Below are 21,173 nucleotides of genomic sequence, written 5' to 3'. Positions count from 1 at the left end.
GGCCATAAATTAAAATCACAGGGAAAGAAATTTAGACTGGATTGTAAGAAGTTTTCTTATAAATAGTAAGTTGTTAATTACTGGAACGAGATTACCTCTGTAGTTGAGGTTGATAGTTTGGGGATATTCAGAAGTAACCTCCATGAGGAGAGAAACACATAGGTTGTCTATTTTCTTTGTTTATATATTTATTTATTAGTTTTATACTTAATTTTTGTTATTTATTTATATATTTTCATGTAATTATTTATTTTATTTGTTTTTGCCAGTGCAGCAAAAGCCTCTAGCTGCCTTGCACTATATGGCTAATACTACCATGGTCCACATGATAATATAATCAAGATCATTGAGGTAATATTTGATCATGAAATTTTTGAAAAATTGTATTTGAAAAATTACACACTACTCTTAAAGAGATATATTGAGTAGTAGTAGTAATGGAGGCATGAGATGTCAGAAAGCAAGAATATGAGCTTATGTAGCATCAGCCAAAAAAAAAAAAAAAAAAAAAAACACACATCCATTCCTTCTAAAAGTTTGTCCAGTTCCTCAAATTTATTTAAGTTATCAACTTCCACAACGACAGATGGAAGTTTGTTCCAGAAATTAACCACCTGCTGACTAAAAGCAAATTTCTGTACATCTATTGTACAACTGTCTTTCCTCAATTTGAATTTATGCCCCTCAGGTTCATAATCTGAGCAAGCGGAAGAATTCCATCAGAATTCAGCTTGCTCAACCCATTCAAGGCCTTATACACCTCAAGCAGATCATCTCGCAGGTGCCTAGTCTACAGCCACTGCAATTTGTAGAACTTAGCCTTTCATGGTAAGAGAACCCCTTCATTCCCCTCACCAATTTTGTTGCCCTTCTCTGTAAATGCTCAAGCAATTCTATATCCTTCCTAAAATGAGGCCTCCAGACCTGTATGCAGTACTCAAGGCATGGCCTGACCATTGCCTTATACAAAAGGGTAATTACCTCCTTTTCCCTACTAGCAAAATGCCTGTATATCATTGACAATACCCCATGACATGTCAGAGTATGTCATGGGGTATTGTGACATACTCTGGCAGCTTGTCTGCATTGCTCAGAAAACTTCATATCTGACTGCATAATTACTCCCAGATCTCTTTCATTTTCTACCACCCTACACATAGGGTGGTAGAAAATGAAAAGAATGAAATGAAAAAAGTACCACACAGTTGGTACTTTTCTCTAGAGTTACTTCTACCTATATTTCGGCTGAAACACGTGGTTCAGTTGCAATTCTGGAGGTCACAACTATAAAACAATAAAAACAATTAGCAGTCACCTGTTTATTGGGCTTTTCTGTTAGTAAAATCTATCATAAACAGACAGTAAACTCAATCTTACTGAATTTACAATAATACCAACAGCTGGAATTCTGTGGGTTATTATGGTGAAATGTGTTTACACTTCCATAAACTCTACAATCATATAAAAAATTAATTTTCAGATCTTCTCTTTATTCCTATTTTTAAAGCTTCGTAACTCGTTACTCCGTATTCACTTGCGCGTATTGTGTTACTTGCAATTTGTGTGTGCCGTTTTCTTTGTTATTGATTGCTCATCTTTTTACTGTTTTAAATTTTAATCCCCACCCACAAATGTCAGTGAATAGAACTGTCAACTAGTTCGTACGTACATATTACAGTACGTATTAATTATTCCGATTTTCACGTATTATTTAATTTTTTAATTGGTAAGGTAAATAAAGGCTAAATTTGTGCTTAATATATCTTTACTTTTATAGCCTGTGGATAATATTCCTCATATTTTCACTAATTAGAATTGCTGTTTAATAGAATTAAAATTCAATTCACAAATGTGATCACAATGACCGACGCTTACTGCACATCGTATAGTGAACGGTACTTTACTATGTTGAGTTCGTCGTAATGTGATTTGATTGTACATTGAACCAATTGTAAAGGGGGGGGGGTACATTGTATTTTTAACTATTTACGTGAAACTTCGGATAATTGGGACAGCCGCTTAATCAGGCCAAAATGCACTAGTCCCCAGTGTGTCCCAAATAACTGGAATGGACTGTATATGATATCAACATTATTTTTTGCATCCAGTTCCTTTGTAACCACATCACAGTATCCAATCAAATTTGTCAGACAAGACTTATCCTCCAGGCGCCTCCATAGCCAGGTGGGCAGGAGCAGCAGTGCATAGCACACGCTTCTTGATTAGACCGGGGTTCGAGCCCGTGCCCACCAAATACGGAGGATGCGGAAAGGTCAGGGAATGACCACCGCATATCCCCGGAGCAATATGGCCTTAGTTGCTAATTAATGCTCCTAAAAAAAAAAAAACAAATAAGACTTATCCTTAACAGACCCATGCTGTTCTGAATTATTACTGCAGTCTTGTCTAGATGATCCTGCAATGCATCTTTAACCAGTGACTCCATTAATTTCCCTGGAACAGAATTTAAACTAATTGGTCTGTAATTACTCGTATCATCCTTAGATCCCCCTTTGTGAATTACGGATACATTTGCACATCTCCAGTCTGTGGGGACTTCCCTTGAGTCCAAGGATGCTCTCATAATTATGGCTAAGGGTTTTTTCTTACTTCCTTTGCCGCTTCCTTTAATATAAATGTATAGATCCCATCCACCCTAGGTGCCTTTCTTATGTTTAATTACAACAATTTCTACTCCACTTTGCTCTCAGTTATTACAGAATCACAAAGCACTCTGTTACAGTTTGATCCTGCAGTGCATCTTTAACAACATACAATTCTGCACTGCTTATATCTGTGTGACACCTTGTCTCTGATATCCCAACAATATCTGCCTTTGATGTCTTGATCATCACTTCACATTCATCAAATTTATTTATTATACTTCTAGCATTGGTGTATATGCAATATACATGCACCTATTCTTACTCTTAGTTACCCCAACACAGCCCGTGTATTTATTTGTTTTATGATGACTCCCACCAGTCCTTGAAACTCCCCAGCACCCCGCCCTCCAGGCCACTGCTCATTCTATTAGAAGTAGTGCAAGAATCACCTTCACCTCTGGCTGCAGTTACTTTTAACCTTTTTCAGTCTGTGAATTCCCCCCCCCACCTAGCAGTTTTCCAACCCAACTATCACTGCCTCGATAGCATCAGCAAACACTCTTGCACCCCTTCTAATTTAGTGTATTCCATCCCTGTAGAAGCAGTCTCTCCTTTTAACAAGCACCGGCCACTCTGACAGAAATTCTACTCCATGAGCCTTGCACAATCCTTCCTGGGCTGAATTTATTGACAAAACTCTCATCATATACTCCCTCCTATCTGGGCAGACTTGCAGACACTTTCAAATTTAACCCTAACTCACGACTTTTTTTAGCATTGACCTGTACTTGTTAAGTAAATCTGCAGATCTTCTACTCTTAATGTCATTAGTGCCAACATGTACAACAATATCACCCTTTGTGCCCTTAAAATATATCTGTTCTATAACATCATGAACTTTTGCCCCTTGCAGACGTACTCTGGTCCTATTCCATGTATCCTTTTTTCACAATATATTACCCATCTCCCCGACAGTAGAGTCACTGACAATAACTAAATTTCAACATAGAACAACCATAGGATCATTAGTTATTTAAAAGTGAGATGCATCTGTAAAAAAAGTTGACTATGAAATGTGACAAACAACACTACAGCGCATGCCTACGAAGTATGTTGGTGTCATAGATCACTTCATTCATAATTAATGATAAACCTTTTCATTCTCAATTATTAAAGTTTGAATTTTTTTTCATAACATCAATATTTTGGTATAATTTTATTATTTAAAATTTACATCAAATAACTGACAATTGCTACTCCACCTTTTTTGAAGAATTTCTCCTTAGGCTACCAGTCCCTGTTATTAGAAAAGGAAACTGAATTTTAATGTTTGTTCATCCTTTTCCACCAGCCAGTAAGTTTTGATAAATATAAAATTAGTTTTTTTTTTTCCCCCAGAAAAAATTACTGAGAATATTATTCCATATTTTTTGCAGCTTTAAAAAATCATGGGTGCATTGTTGAATACTATAAAGACAAAAGTGGCATTAATTTCATCCGATTACAAATGTTCTGCATCTGACCCAGAATCAGAAATAGCTTCATTAACTTTTTCTTTTAATTAAGTTGATTGCACATTACTGTCTGTATTGCCAAGAAATTGAAGTTTTACAAAAACTAGCAGATGAGTTCAAATTTTCCAGTTACATGGCTAAAAAGGCAAAACTGCTTGATAAAGAAAGAGAAGGGAATTTTGTTCTCTCCAAAACCCAAACCAGGGAGAACTTGAAATAAGAAACAGTTGACTTGTTTTAGAGATTTTATTGTTCTAATTATAGAGTAGATCAATGATGGTGATATCAAGATTATGATTCTGTAAAAGTTAATGCATAAAAGAAATACATTCAAAAGGAGCTTGAATTGTATAATTTTAAACCAGATGTGTGCAGCAGTTTCTCAAATTTTGCTGTACTGTTCTCTAAAAATTGTAGTCTTGCTGGTGTACAGTTTTTCTTTGTGCAATACTCATCAGAATTTGAAACTTCATGTTAAGAAAGTTTGTTACCACATCTTACTGATTAAGATGAGTTTCCTGTCATCTATGCACGCTGTGTTGCAAGATTTATGTATAACCCCTACTCTACACACTTCATTGTATTATCTTGGCTCAACAGCACAGAGTTCTTCTGGAAGGAAATGAAATTGATTGTATTAACTACAAACAGTGGGCAGTGTCTGTTCATCAAATGTTTCCTGAAACTATAACCCAGTCTTTGGATGAATTCCTGGATTTGTTTTTTGAAAAACTGATATTATTGCTATATCATTCTTTCATATCGACACACAACAGTCATCTTTCCAAAGCACCTTGAAATCAAAGTTACAAGGTAGTGATTTCTTAGTTATAAAGGTGTATATGTGATGAACTATAAAGAGATTACAGGAAACTCATCTTAATCAGTAAGATGTTCCCATTTTCTTAACTGGACATAACAATTTCATTAAGATAGTTAGCTTAGGGAAAGTAAGAAATGAGAGCATTAGCATTAGTAAATGCATGTAATGCAAGAAAGTAAGCTTATGTAGCATCAGCCAAAAAAAAACCCCTTCTCATTTCACCCATCCACTCGCTCCAAATGTTTGTCTAGTTCTGCCTTGAATCTATTTAAGCTATCAACTTCTACGACAGATAGAAGTTTTTTCCAGCAATCAACCACCTGCTGGCTAAAGGAGAGCTTCTGCACATCTATCCTAAAATTGTCTTTCCTTAATTTGAATATATGCCCTCTCAGATGATTATTCTGAGCAAGAGGAAGAATCCCACCAGCATTGAGCATGCTCAAACCATTCAAGGCTTTATCACCTCAATCAGATCACCTCGCAGGTGACTAGTCTCCAGACACTCTGATTTGCAAAACTTAAGCCTTTCTTCGTAAGAGAAACCCTTTGTTCCATTCACTAATCTTGTTGCCCTTCTCTGTACTCGTTCCAGCAGCTCTACATCCTTCTTAAAATGAAGCCTCCAGACCTGTATGCTTATGCAGTACTCATGGTGTGGCCTGACCATTGCTTTATACAAGGGGATAATCACCTCCTTATCCCTGCTAGAAAAATTCCTGTATATCATTGACAAGACACCATGGGCTACACTTGCAGACCGTCTGCACTGCTCAGGAAACTTCATATCTGCCTGCACAATTAACCCCAGGTCCTTTTCATTCTCTACCACTGTCAGTGTAGTACCACACAGTCGATACGTTACTCTGGGATTACTGCTTCCCACATGCAGTACTTTACATTTGTCAATGTTAAACTTCAGTTACCAGCTCTCAGCCCATCTGCTCAACTTCTAGATCCTATTGCAGCAGCATACTGTCATTAGTGTCATTAACAACCCTGCTGACCTTCGTATTGTCTGCAAACTTGGACATTAAGCCTGATATACCATCATCAATATCATTAATGAATACAGAAAACAACAATGGACCCAATACTGAACCCTGGGGGACTCCACTAAAAACATTAGTCCACGAAGAGCATTAGTAAATGGTCTGAGTCATGACTTGACTGGTGTCTATTGATTACCACACTGTTTTCTCCCACTCAACGATCCCTTTATCCATAGCAGCAATTTGCCTCCAGTGCTACACTACTCTAATTTATGCAGCAGTCTTCCGTGTGCGACAGTATCAAAACCTTTCTAAGATCCAAATATATGCTATCAATATTATTCTTTGCACCTAGTTCCTTTGTGACCACATCATAGAATCCAATCAAATTTGTCAGACAAGACTTCCCCTTAACAAACTCATGCTGTGTCCAAGCTATAACTGAAGTCTTGTCTAGATGATCCTGCAGTGCTTCTTTAACTAGTGCCTTCATTAATTTCCTTGGAACAGAAGTTAAACTAACAAGTCTGTAATTACTTGTGTCACCCTTTGATCCTCCTTTGTGAATTGGGGTCACATTTGTACATCTCTAGGCCATGGGTATCTCCCCCCCGAGTCCAATGAAGCTCTCATAATTACGGCTATGGGTTTGCCTCCTTTAGTATAATTGGATAGATCCCATCCACCCCCAGGTGCCTTTGTTATGTTTATCTTCAACAATTTCTCCTCCTCTTTGTTCTCAGTTATTACAAAATCATCTAGCTCACTGCCAGAGTTTGATTCACTTCTGGTATTCCCCTCCCTGAATAACTCCTCATCTGTGAATGTAGTTGCAAAATACTCATTTAGTTTGTTAGCTACCTGAGCAGGATCATCAACAGTTGAACCATCGTTATCAAATGGTAAGTAAAGAATTATCCACAAACATCAAACAAGCAGTACATTTCAAAAGGCTGTGATTCAGCAGACAACCGCTCCCTCAGTTCTCCCCTGAGCCACAGCACTCCCATTAGCTTGAGCCTTTTGCTTTGTTGCTCTGGTCTGAGTCATGATTTCGATTAAATTTCAGTAAAAAATATAACCCTAAACTTATATCCCAATGCAGTTATAACACTATATATATTTCAGTATCAAGTATTATCTCCGAGTTACATTATATGACTTTCGTATATCTTATCAAGTTATATGTATTAATTTATAATGTTATGTTTGTAAAATCTAGGTCGTTATATGCATTTGGTTAAAAAAAAAAGTACAATTTTTTTAACTGTAAATTATATATAAAAATTTTATTTACTTATTTCCATGTTCCTAAACTAACCAGACATAAGTTTCATTAAGAATTTACAATTATAATTATCTTATTATTATACAATAAGAATAAGACAATGAAATTTACTAATATTAATAAATTTTACTGATGAATTGATAATACTGTACTTTACTAAGCTAACAGATTTCTAATACAGTGCTACGTGTTTCGTTATCTAGTTTTATGTTAAACGTTACACTATCTAGTTCGGGATATATGTTGTATTGTATAACAATGGCAGCAAGTTACGAACGGTAAACTGTGGACACTTGAGAATTAATTAACTTTCAAAATTGCTATCTTAATTGAAAATAAACCAAGGAGCTTGACTAGGTCTATAAGCTGCTTATAGAAAATAATTTAATATAACAATTAAGGCCGACCGGGCTAGCCGAGTGGGTAAAGTACCTGCCCAGCAACCCAAAGGTCGCGGGTTCGATTCCCGCCTCGGGCTTGGATCAAAGTACTGCAAAAACCTTGGGAGGTGCAATATGGCCACAGAAGCCGATGCGCCAACAACTACCAAATCAAAAAAAAATAAAATAAAATAACAATTAAGTCAAAAAAACGGCTAAATATAAAAAATAATATATATTGAAATCTTCTCTTTTATCACTAGATCTGGCATGCTTGGTCATATAAAGTAGCTTGATGTTAGCTGTCATTGGCTTTCACTAATCAAGATTGACAATTAGGCATCACATTCACTGAGTGCTTTCAGAACAATTTTTAAACTCTTTACCAAAATGATACACTTTAATATTAGGTAAAAATAACAATTAAGAAAGGCTGAACTCTATATGAAAATAAAGTCCAGGATGCTGAGTTTTTATCAGTAGCAATAAAAGTAGTGGTAAAAGGCCCACAATTTTTTCCATTGGCAGATCAGTAATTGGAATGGAAGCAATAATACTTCACCAGCAAATATGTATCAGCAGTATTTTGCTGATACATTTTAATATCAAAAAAAAAAAAAAAAAAAAAAAAAAGAGCTCTCTATATATATCAATAAACTATCTCAAAGTGAGGGTTTAGGATCCCAAATTTACTAAAGGAGCTGGCTCCCAATGCTTTCTTACACTGTTACTACTCATTTTGCTGATAAGCTGCCCATTTCCCCCTCCTTTCTTACTTTCACTAACCCATCTTTTCTTAATGAAACTTATGTCTGGTTAGTTCAGGAACATAGAAATAAGTTAATAAAATTTTTATATATAATTTACAGTTAAAAGAAGACAATACACTCGCTCAGCAGTGTAACAGTTTCACGAAACTGTGAAGTGCCATGGATCACAATTTGTTGTGCCTATATGCAAGCTCTATCAACAGTGTACAAATTTCTACACTATTTGTAAAAAGGTAGGTACAAAATGCTTGCATCAGTGTACCATGCAGTGGTGTATAGATATAGTCCTCAGAAAACCTCTCTGTATGTTAGAGCATACTGGTAAAGTTTTGATGTTATTTCATGGCTAACCAAGGCTTACATCTTAGAGAAATATTGTTAATAAACTTCCTGGTATATTTATTTTATTACCGTTATTTTATTTGGAAATTATTCCAAGAGTGTATTCATTATTTTGATGAAATTATTAGTATAGATATATTATTTGACCTAAGTTCATTTGTGATGGTATATATAATATTTTGTTTCCATAGAAACTAGTACAGAGGGTACTCATGAAAAGAAACATAAGAAGCAGAAGCGTCATGATGAAGAGAAGGAAAGGAAGAAAAAGAAAAAAGAAAAGAAGAAGAAAAAGGTTGGTGTCATTAATTATATGGTTGGGAAGACTAGAAACCATGGTATAACTATTGTTAATTATGAGGGCTGATTGATAGGTTTGTGGCTTAAACATGGTGATTACCTGTTATTTAGTTATAATTAAATATCATCTTTTATAAATGCCTTCACAAAATATCAAGAGAATGTTTTTTACTCTGAGTTGTTAAAAATATCTGCTAGCTTGGGGGGGGGGATTCACAGACTAAAAGATTAACAGTAGCCGCAGGCAGAGGCAAAAGTGATTCTTGCACTGCTTCTATTGTAATGAGAGCAGCAGCCTAGAGAGCAACTTGCTGGGGATTTCAAGAGCTGTGGGAGTCATCAGGGAACAAGTAAACACATGGGCTGTGTTAGAGTAACTAAGAGTAAGAACAGGTGCATGTACACCAATGCTAGAAGTATAGTAAATAAATTTGATGAATTTGAAGTGCTGATCGAGACATCAAAGGCATTGTTGGGTTATCAGAGGCATGGTGTCACACAGATATAAGCAGTGCAAAATTGGAATTTGGGGAGTACAATGTGTACAGAAAGGTAGGAAGGGAGGAGGAGTAATGTTGTTAGTTAAGAAACATAAAATCTAAGGAAGTGCATCCAGTTGACATGGGTTGACAGTGCAATGTTGAGTCTGTTTTGGTGTGACATAAACACTGGGAAAGGGAAAATGAGAGTAGGAGGGTGTTATAGGCCTAATGACTGATGAGTACAAAGAACAGTTGTGCAGAGAAATAGTGGGGCAGTAAATCAGAATGTCTTGTAATGGGGGATTTTAACTTTCCAGATATTGACTGGAACATGTGAGTTGGTCACTCGCACACTAGCAAGACTTTTGGAGGATTGTTTTCTGCAGCAACATGTTCAAGGAGCAACCAGAGGAAGTAATACTCTTGATCTGATTATCAGCAGTGATTATTCATGCATTAAGAATTTGCAGATAAAGGAACCACTAGGTGACAGTGATCACAGTGTACTGATGTGGGATTTACTTAAAGATGTAACTACCATCAAGGGTAAAGGGAAGGGTTTTTGTTTTCATAAAGGTGACTACGGTGGACTGAGATAGTTTTAAAATTCTATACAGTGGGATCAACTGATGATGTACCAGTGGTGAATTCTAAATGGGAAGCCTTCAGGGACTTAATCTTGAAGGCTACTAGGCTTTTTTCATACCAACTTAGAAATACTGTTCAAGGTTCAGGCCTAAATGGATGTCAGATGAATTAATGAGGCTCGTGTCTGAGAAGAAAAATGGATGGGGTGCATATAAATTATCAGGCAACACAGAAGCCTACCGCTGATATAAGTTAGTCTGTAATCAATTCACTACAGAGGTTAGGCAGGTGAAGGCAAATTATGAGAAATCTTTGGCAAAGGATGCAAAGAAAAACAGCAAAGAGTTCTTTATGTAAACTCTAGAAGGAAGGGGATGAATCAGATTGGGCCACTTAACATAGATGGTTCGACTATTGATGATCCTACTCAAGTATCTCATAAACTGAATGAGTACAGCAGTACCCCCGCATAGCACTGATAATTGGTACCGAAACTGTTCCGTGTTATGTGAAACCATGTTGATTGAGATATAATTATAATGGGTTTTAATTGAATGCGTACCAGAGAAAACAGTCTATAAACAAATTATAATAAATCTATAAACAATTTGCACTTGATAGCCAATTAAAAAGATTTGAATTAAAAAATATTACAAAAACTATATTAAGAAAAGGAAACATCATGAGAAATAAGCTTTATTGTTTATTTAGGTATTTCAATAAAAAAAAGTCTGGTGAAGTTGTTTTTCTTTTTCTCGGCGCACAAGTCTTTGTAGCATCAAATACCATCTTGTAAAATTTGCCTTATCTTGATGCGATGTTCAACATCCGGATCTCCATTCATAATTGCCTCACAGGCCATGTCGATCTCCAAAAAAACTTTCTCCAATTCTTCTGTTGAAAATTCTTTTGGTGCAATTTCAGAATTGTTTTCCTTTTCTTCATATGCAATTTACTCATCAATTTCAGGAGAGTTGCATCATCTAAGTCATTTGCATGTGAGTCAGTGCAGTTATGTACTTTGGCAGTGTCCAAATTTTCGAATTTCAAGTCTTTACCAATCTTCACAGTGTCTTCGGTAATTTTCTGAACTTGTGATTCAAAACCAGTGAAATCAGTGAAGTTGAGTGCCAAATGATTTCACTGGTTTTGAAATCAAGCATGTTGTTGGCAGTGATTTCTAGCCAATATGCAAATACATTTTTGATCGTATTTAAAGGGGTAAAAATAAATTATGAAAAGCTTCATGTCACCTCATCAGGATGGAATTAAGAATACTGAACACCGTTGCACGTTGCTGCTGACTGCCTGAGGGGAGCTATTGGCACATGTGCACGTGAGACGATAGAGTTGGCACCGCAGCATATATGTGTGCATACCTTCAACAATGCAGCATATATATAGAGTATGTGTGTCTAGGCTCTTGAATAAGTTTTAATATGTACATAAATTTTCGACTTAAACTTAATTGAAAACCGTGTTATAGTGAAAGGAGTGCTAAGCGAGGTATTGCTGTATTTTGCATCTACATTCACAAATGAGGAGTTATTCGAGAAGGGAATGCCAGAAGTTTACCAAACTCTAACAGGGAGCTAAGTGATTTTGTAATAACTGAGAGCAAAGTGGAGGAGAAATTGTTGGAAGTTAAACATAAAAAAAGCACTTGGGGCAGATGGAATCTATCCAGTTAATGAAGGGGGCAGAAATAAGCAAACCCTTAGCCATAATTATGAGAGCATCCTTAGATTCAGGGAGAGTCTCCATGTACGGGAGATGTGCAAATGTATCCCTAATTCACTAAGGGGGTGCAAAGGGTGACAAAAATAATTATAGACCTGTTAGCATAACTTTTCTACCTGGGAAAATAATGGAGTCACCGGTTAAAGAGGTGATACAGGATCACCTAGACAAGACTGCATTAATAGTTCAGACACATCATGGGTTTGTTAAGGGGAAGTCTTGTCTGACCAATTTGATTGGATATTACAGTGTGGTCACAAAGGAACTGGATGCAAAAGATAATTTTGATATCATATACTTTGATTTCAGGAAAGCTTTTGATGCTGCTGCAATGGATAAAGGGATGGTTGAGTGGGAGATAGCAGAGAGTGGTAATAAATGGACACTGTTCTACGTGGAGTAATGTTATTAGTGGAGTCCCCCAGGCTTCGTTGCTGGGCCTATTGTTGTTTTGTGTATTTATCAATGATATCGATGAAGGTATATCAGGCTTAATGTCCAAGTTTGCAGATGATACAAAGGTTGGAAGAGTTGTTAATGTAAATACAGTATGCTACTGCAACAGAATCTAGAAAAGTTAGGCAGATGGGCTGAGAAGTGGTAACTGAAGTTCAACATTGACAAATGCAAAGTACTGCATATGGGTAGCAGTAACCCAAAAGAAACGTACCAACTGTGTGGTACTGTACTCAGGGAGGTGAAGAATGAAAAAGACTTTTTTGGGGGGGGGGAATAATTGTACAGTCAGATATGAAGTTCTCTGAGCAGTGCATGTAGACAGGATGCCAGAGCAGGTCATGGAGTTTTGTGAATGATATATAGGAATTTTGCTAGCAGAGACAAGGAGGTAATTATACCTTTGTATAATTATACCTAGTCAGGCCATGCTTTGAGTACTGCATACAGGTCTGGAGGCCTCATTTTAGGAAAGATGTAGAGTTGCTTGAGCATGTACAGAGTAGGGCAACAAGATTGGCGAGAGGAACAAAGAGGTGCTCTTATGAAGAATAGCTTAAATTCTGCAAGTTGCAACATCTGGAGACTAGGCACCTGCAAGATGATCTGAGGTGTATAACCACAGGGGCTCATATCTGGTGAGTATGGGCTTGGCAAACCCAGGGTCCTGAGCTGGATATCATCATTCTTCTCTTTCTTGGTGATTCCTTTCTACTCTCTCTCTCTCTCTCTCTCTCTCTCTCTCTCTCTCTCTCTCTCTCTCTCTCTCTCTCTCTCTCTCTCTCTCTCTCTCTCTCTCTCTCTCTCTCTCTCTCTCTCTCTCAGGGTAACTCAGGATTTTTTTTTTTTTTTTTTGGCTGGTGCAGCATAAGCCTCGGCTTCCTTGTACCATATGGCTAACAATAAGAAATAAATAAGGCCTTGAATTGTTTGAGCGGGCTCAATGCTGATGGGATACTTCTGCTTGCTCAGATTGAGAACCTGAGGGGGCATAGATTCAAATTGAGGAAAGACATTGTAGAATAGATATGTGGAAGTTTGCCTTTAGCCAGCAGGTAGTTGATTGCTGTAACAGACTTCAAGCTGTTATTGTGGAAGTTGATAGCTTAAATAAATTTAAGGCTGAACTAGACAAACATTTGGAGAGACCGGATGGGTGAAATGGTAAGGGTTTTTTTTTTTTTTTTTTTTTTTTTTTGGCTGATGCTGTATGAGCTTGCTTTCTTGCCTCAACTAATGCTAATCTACATATGAAATGTCTCTTCAGTTGTGATTGTTAGTCTCAGGCAGGGTGAGAGCAGAGTTTTTCAGCTTGCACAACATACAAATGAATATGAAGTTCTACATGCATAATCACATTGTACAATATAGCCTCAGGTGCTAATGTGCTATATAAATAATAATAACAGCAGTCATTTCCTATCAGTAATTTTAGAAAAATGTTAAAGGAATATGATTTTGGATAAATGGTAGGCAGCATTGGGAGGGAGGAGGAGGAGGAGAAAGATGTATCCATTTTGTTGATATAACACCATTAAGCAAGAAAATGTGGACTAAAGATTTTTATTCTATGCGACACAAGAAAATTTTACATCTTCAACATGGAAGTGCATGTAAGAAGACACTTATAAAAGTGTCATCCAAAATTTGTAGTTTGTTCATATGAAGCAATACAACCACCATTGTTTCATATGGGCAGGGGAAAAAAAAAACATATATATATATAAATGTGGTTCACACATCTGCTATGCACTGTGGCAACTCCATAGAATTAGAAGTGACAATAACAAAAAAAAACAAAAAAAAACTGGAAGTTATTACCTCCTTCAGTTTGACAAAAGGCATAGTAGATACTTAGGATGTAATGTGTATTCTACCTATTCTACATTTCGGAGAAGCAGCTATGTTTACTGTACTTTCAAATCTGGACATCATAAGAATCAGTTCCTCAGATGTTTTATTGCAATAACAATTCACAAATGAGTATCTCTCAAAGAAAGTTTCTTACAAACAAGAGTATCCTCAGAGTCCTTGCCAAAACCTGTGTGCAAAAGCTGTAAAATTAGCCGTAATTCTACCAGAAGAGGTTCCTGAATAATAATTTTATCTTTTATATTTTTGTTTTGTATACAAGGGAGGGGGGGGAGAGAGAGGGAGAGAGAGAGAGAGAGAGAGAGAGATTGAAAATTGAGACAAACATAAAGGCATATATAAGCTTTTTTTGTTTTTAAATATTGAAAAACCCATAAGGTCAAGAATACATTATATATTAAGGCCTGACCATACTGTTACCTGAAATATATAAAGCACTGACCACACTGTTATCTAAAATTATTTAATTTAGTGAAGTCCATATATTAAATTAAATAATATTACTATTTACAGTAAAATGTGTGTAAAATTAAATTAGGTATTATTAAAACAAAATAAAACCACGACACAAGGAGCTTTCAGCACGCGCGTGCGCACACACACACACACACACACACACACACACACACACATATATATATATATATATATATATATATATATATATATATTATGTGAGGTAAAAGTTAGGTAAAAGTAATAAAAATAAATAAATATGGCTATGTAGTTATCATTAGAGGCAGCAAATGCACATCCTCCACATGATGCCTAATTATATCTGATAATTAAAATAATACATAGCCATATTTATTTATTTTTATTACTTTTACCTAACTTTTACCTCACATAATATAAATTAGTGGTAGTAGTGGGTTGATATGCTAAATAAGCAGCACCTGTGCCGCCATCTATTCTTTTCCTTTCTATTATATAAGCTGGTTAAGCTTGCATTATGTCAGTGGTGTGGCTCTGATCAAGAGTGCTCTCTGTTCTATAGATTATTTTTCGCTGCATAAGGACCACCGCCATGCAAATCCTCTGCATTGGTTGATCTATCGGAGAATGGAGGGGTGGTTTGGTTCTTCGATATTTCTGCCTTTGCGATGATTTGTATGACGATTGAAATGCAGCGATTCCATGACCATTATTGGCCTCGTGGTCCTCTGTCGATATGGGGCATGATGGTCAGTCTATTATTTTGATATTTTAGTTTTTTGGTAGTTTCTTTAACCCTTTTTTGGTGATATTTCACGTCTTTTGGAACTGGTACCTTCAAGGGCGGTACCGCTAAATTATTTACAATTGGCATTATTTAAATTTATATCGTTTTTTATTAATTGGGTTTAATGACTTAATTGACTAAATTATACAGGGGATTATCGACTACCTTTTTGTCCTATTATCTCTACTTTCCCTTCCCTGTTTGTTTATTTTATATTATTTTGCGTTTCATTTCGCTCTGCATTATTGCCGTACTACTGGCTGATGATTTTATTTAAATATCATATTTATTTTAATTATCAGATATATATATATATATATATATATATATATATTTTATCAACTGTTAGTCCTCTCTGTGTTTGTACGCAGCATAGTTATGGCTATGCGATTTCACAATAACATCCAGAGATTGACATTTCTGTTGTCATTACCTTTATGAACCAGTGATGTGTTTGTTTGTTCCCTGCTATTGATGTTGGTCCTCCGTTTTTGTGTCACAAGCAGTGTAGGTGATTCAAAGATGAATATGATCTGCCCCTCAGCCTGTTAGTAACATGCCCTTTGTTGGGGATGTAGATCACTGCTAACCACCATATGAAAGTGACAACATTGTTCGTTATTTTCATATCCAGCAGTGTGCAAGGAAAGGGCAGGAAGAGCACCAGATGGAACCCTGATCTGCTCTCATTATTAGATATGAGTATGATAATGTCACCGATGGAGACAATGCCTAATCCCATCAGGGAGAAAGGATCCCTTTCTTTGAATCAGTCGCATTGCAATATAACACACAATGATGGAGGAAGAATACAAGAATGGAAGGGGGAAACTGATGCATTGGTTTGTTTAAGTAATGATTACAACAATGTCCTCTCTTTAATACCACAAAATTATAAGAAGCTGCCACAGACAATATTAAGTTGATCAAGTCTGTTTATATATCTGTTAAAAGTTCCTTATGCCATTATATCTGTTTTGTTTTAGTTATATAAATTTTAATTGTACATATTTCCTCTTATTGTAAATAGTTATTTTATTTTATTGTTTTTTTCTGTAAATGAAATAATTTTAGTTAGTTATGGTCGGGTGTTTTATAGATCTGAACATGTTAGTTATCTTATTTTGTATGTCTACTTACTTCTTTTTCCTCTTATTATAATGTTATGAAAAGTTAAAATTCAGAATTTTAGTTCATTTCAGGAATCATATTAGTATGCTTGCCTTCTTAATTTGGATACACATGCTTAGTAATAAATGAGAAGTAAACATAATACTTAACAGTTATGATATCAGTTTAAACACAATAAACAACAATATAAAATAATAAATACAAAACATCTTAAAAAAAACAGATATATATATATATTGTAATGTATAAAATTTACATTAAAAAAGGTGGGAACGTTGCAAAACTTGAAGCAATATCAATTAAGAAAAAAAAAAAAAAAAAAAAGGCTTGTAAATATCCAGACTAACTCCAAAGTGAAGTCACCTTTATGTTTCTGTTTATTACACACCTGGCAAAATTGGTGGCTAGTCAATACATATAAAATATATTCCCCACAGGCCCTTAAAACAAATGGAGGTTTGTTTGTGGAAAACAAACCTCCATTTGTAGGTTTGTTTTCCACAAACAGCAGACTTCCATTTGTAGGTTTGCTGTTTGTTGGACAGTTTTGGAAATGTATCCCTTCTCCTCAGATGGCAAGGTATAATTATTATATATATATGTATGGGTATTCAATGTAACCCTTTAAAGGTAATGTTTAATGAGTTACATAGAAAAGAGGTATACAGTTGATGAAATGGTTTCAGTGAATGCAAGATTAATAAATTAGGTATGACAGATGCACCTAAAAGAGCAAAGCAGCATTAAAGGATGCAAGAGTATATATATAAGTTGTATTAATATTAAATTAAATTAAATTACGTATGCATAAATGGATGTGAAAGTTACATTAACGTGCCAGTAACTATAAGGGTGAGGAAAGTAGAAAAAGAAGTGTAGTAGATTTGTGAAAGGTGAAAGAATGTTAATATCCTAGAAGTTATGATGAATAAAATAAATTATGGGCTGAATTGCCAAGCCAATGTAAAGTAAAATTAGTACAACAAAATACTAATAAAATGCAAATAAAATGAAAATGGTATAGCTGACATGAGATATGGGGGGGAACATATTTAGTAAATGGTCTAATATAGGTAATGCAAAAATTCTTGATCTGATGTCAGCTGAAATAAATATTGATACATGATCAGGTATTTCATCAGGGAACTACACCTGACCAAGTATTAGGAACTGCATTACTATACTTGTCCATAAGTAGAAGAAAAGTGAAAGGCCAAAAAAGAATGAAAAGAAATTAGCATTTTCTAATACAGAATGGACAAGGTAGACTCCCAACGCAGTGTAATTTATTTAGGTAAAAATAAGTATCAAGTTGGGATAAAAATAGTTAATATCAATATGTTTAATATAAATATGTGGAATTTAGTGTAGGATTTTAAATCCTACACTAAATTCCACACTTAACCATTTTTATCCCGACTCGATACTTATTTTTACCTAAATAAATTACAGTGTTGGGACTACCTTGTCCATACTGTATTAGAAAGTGATAATTTCATTTTCATTCCTTTATGGCCTTTCACTTTTCTTCTACTACTGTGGACAAGTATAGAAATGCAGTTCCTGACACATGGTCAGGTGTAGTCCCCTGATGAAATACCTGATCATGTATCAATATTTATTTCAGCTGACATCAGGTCGAGCATTTTTACATTACCTATATTAGACCATTTACTAAAAATGCTCCCCCCCATATCTGATAACAGCTATACTATTTTCATTTTATTTTTATTTTTATTTGCATTTTATTAGTATTTTGTTGTACAGCGGTACCTTGGTGTGCGAGCATAATTTGTTCCGGAAACGTGTTCGTAATCCAAAGAACTCGTATATCAAAGCGAATTTTCCCATAAGAAATCATGGAAACCCAGATGATTTGTTCCAAAACTCAAAAATATTCATATACTGTAAAAATGATTAATACAAAATACATACATACCTTTTCTTATTTTTAATATTTAAATTTAATATACATAAAGCAATCGAATTTATGATAGGACGACTTTCACTGTCACTAACGGAATCACTGCTATCTGTTGTCTCTTTCTTTTTGTGCGACTTTAACAAGGAACCTCTCCAATGACACTTGCCTCCTCTTGAGGATTTCACGAAAATATGACAATGCATTGTTGTTAAACAGATTCATCGCTCGCACTATTACAAAATGAGGAGGCACGCTTGATACACATAAACAAAGCTGCGCGCATGTAGCAATTGAATAAACAACACCATAAAGGCAGAGATACACTATTAACACCTCACATTTTACTAAAGCACATTTCTATGGGTTACTACCATAAAACAATAAAAACAATTTCCAGTTATGTTCCTGCTAGTGGAATCTGTTATAAACTGGTAGTAAACTCGATCTAATTGCATTTGCGATTATACTGATAGCTGAAATTGTCTTGGTTTTTACGTTATTATGGTGAAATGTGTTTCCCCTTCAGTGATATAAAAAAAAATACATTTTCAGAATCTTCTCTTCATTCCTATCGTGTTGCGTTCGGTTGGGATGATTCTGCGTTCGACTACCGTTTCTTGTAAACACAAAGGTGAATCGTGCATAAGCGAATTCGGTTCGTGTTATATAAGCTATCGTTCGCGTATTTATAAATCGTGTATGATCGAATTCGTGTAGTGTGAACACGTGTTATACGAGGACTGACTGTACTCGTATTGCAAGACCTCGCTCGTTTATCAAGTTAAAATTTATTAAAAAATTTTGCTCGTCTTGCAAAACACTCGTAGACCAAGTTACTAGCAATCCAAGGTGCCACTGTACTAATTTTACTTTATAGTTCCCCCACTTTATATTGGCTTGGCAATTCAGCCCATAATTTATTTAATTCATCATAACCTCTAAGATATTAACATTCTTTCACCTTTCACAAATCTACAACTCTTCTTTTTCTACTTTCCTCACGCTTTTAGTTACGGGATGTGAAAGTTACCTATTGTAACTTTCACATCCATTTATGCATACGTAATTGAATTTAATATATATATATATATTTTTTTTTAATATAAATTTAATAAGTTTATAATTTATAAAATTGTATCATATTTCGTAAAATTGTTAATTTTTACAGAAACACAGCCCAGAAGCAACTACAGGAGCTGCAAATCCCGTTCATACCAATGGTGCCCCAAGAGTTTTATGATTTTGTAAATAAAAAAGAAGGCATTTTACAAATATATTGCAGGTAGTATCTGCACTATGTGAGCAAGTGATATGCACAGTAATTTAAATGCAGTGTTGAACCAATGAAAAAGAACATTTTTAATTCATGAACTAAATTATGACTGTGCAAAATATTAATATTAAATAAATAAAGAGGTGGATTTTTTAAAAGTAAGGTCTAGTTGTTTAAAGCATTAAAAGATTTATTTTAGTGATTTGGCTTTCTTGTAACATGCAAAATTTTTGTTGAATCAATGAAAAATACACAAACAATGATAGCGTTATTCATCCAAAGATGGCTTAATACAATGTATAAATAACTGACTACTGTTGTTGAAAGACATGGTATGGATGTTCTTGAAAAAATTTAAATTTACTATTTAGACAGATTGGAATAATAAATCTGCACATAGCCAGACACTTTATTAGAGCAACTATGTGTGATTAATATTTTATATTGTACAGAAGTAATTTATAATAAGACAGGCCAATGTATCTACGATTTTCAATTTTGATGGCACAATGCTACTTCTAAATCTTAAAAGAATTATAAGAAACTATTTGGATAAATAGTAACCACAAAAACACCAGTTAACTCTAATGGTGCTTTAAATAATAAAAGCTTGGGAAGCATTGTTTTGTATTAAAAAAAAACTTGACCGAGAAAGGTTTACAAATGCTCTTTCATACAGCTTTCATAAGGCTTTCGTAGCCGAGTGGGCAGGAGCGGGAGTGCAGTAGCACACGCTCTTTGAGTAGACCGGGGTTCAAGCCCCCGACTGCTGAATACGGTCGATATGCCAACCCGCACTGGATTAGCGTGGCAGATTATGGTCCATTTCCCTCAGCATGAATTGTTGAGGAGGCTTCCATCCTGCAGTGGGTTGATAATGGCTGCACTTTACTTCTTTTTTTTTTTTTTTTTTACTTTCATACAGCAGAATTTGAGTGGTCAGTACTCACTATACCATCATGATGGACTAACCACTAATGGTCATTAGTCTCTTTTTAATTATACTGCTTAAAGTTATGTTCTATATAATGTATTAATGCCAATTTTTTAGAAAGATATTAACAGTAAAGTTTCATTGATACCAGTGCAAACAGTTAATGTTTATCTACTTATCTCATAATGCATTCTCTCTCTCACACATGTGCACACAGACACACACATGCTATCATGGGTAGCACAGTTGGTAGAATCGCAGTCCTCGCCACACCGAGTGGAAAAGACCTGAGTTAGAGTCCCATCGATGATTTGAGGAATTTTTATGGGTCTTTTTCACAATGTGGCTGAGTTAGCCAGTCTCAGGCACGGGTAGCATGTTTTTTTTTCTCTCAGAAACTTTGGTTTTTTGTCCAGCAAACAGAAAATCAACCACAGAACACATGCAATTTACAGGCAGTTTACTTGGAGCAATATGGCCATAGTCACTGATGCTCCTAAAAATTTACTATAAACACACACACATGGTTGAAATGT

At 35.3% G+C, this 21,173-nt stretch overlaps 1 protein-coding gene across 1 annotated transcript in view; it reads left to right on the top strand.

Annotated features, from left to right (window-relative positions):
* Positions 1-19,865, top strand: part of MED19 (mediator complex subunit 19) — a 93,676-nt gene extending 73,811 nt beyond the window's left edge. Inside the window, exons 5-6 of the mRNA XM_090373621.1 lie at positions 8,907-9,010; positions 19,599-19,865. Of these exons, the coding sequence (XP_090229747.1) occupies positions 8,907-9,010; positions 19,599-19,670 (176 nt within the window). The 3' untranslated portion in view covers positions 19,671-19,865. The remainder of the gene's footprint in view (positions 1-8,906; positions 9,011-19,598) is intronic.
* The last annotated feature ends 1,308 nt before the right edge of the window (positions 19,866-21,173 follow it).

This window comes from Mastigoproctus giganteus, chromosome 5, assembly GCF_048544385.1.
Source record: "Mastigoproctus giganteus isolate SK-2022 chromosome 5, ASM4854438v1, whole genome shotgun sequence".
Lineage (NCBI taxonomy): Eukaryota > Metazoa > Arthropoda > Arachnida > Uropygi > Thelyphonidae > Mastigoproctus > Mastigoproctus giganteus.
This window is presented reverse-complemented; position numbering and strand designations above follow the sequence as displayed.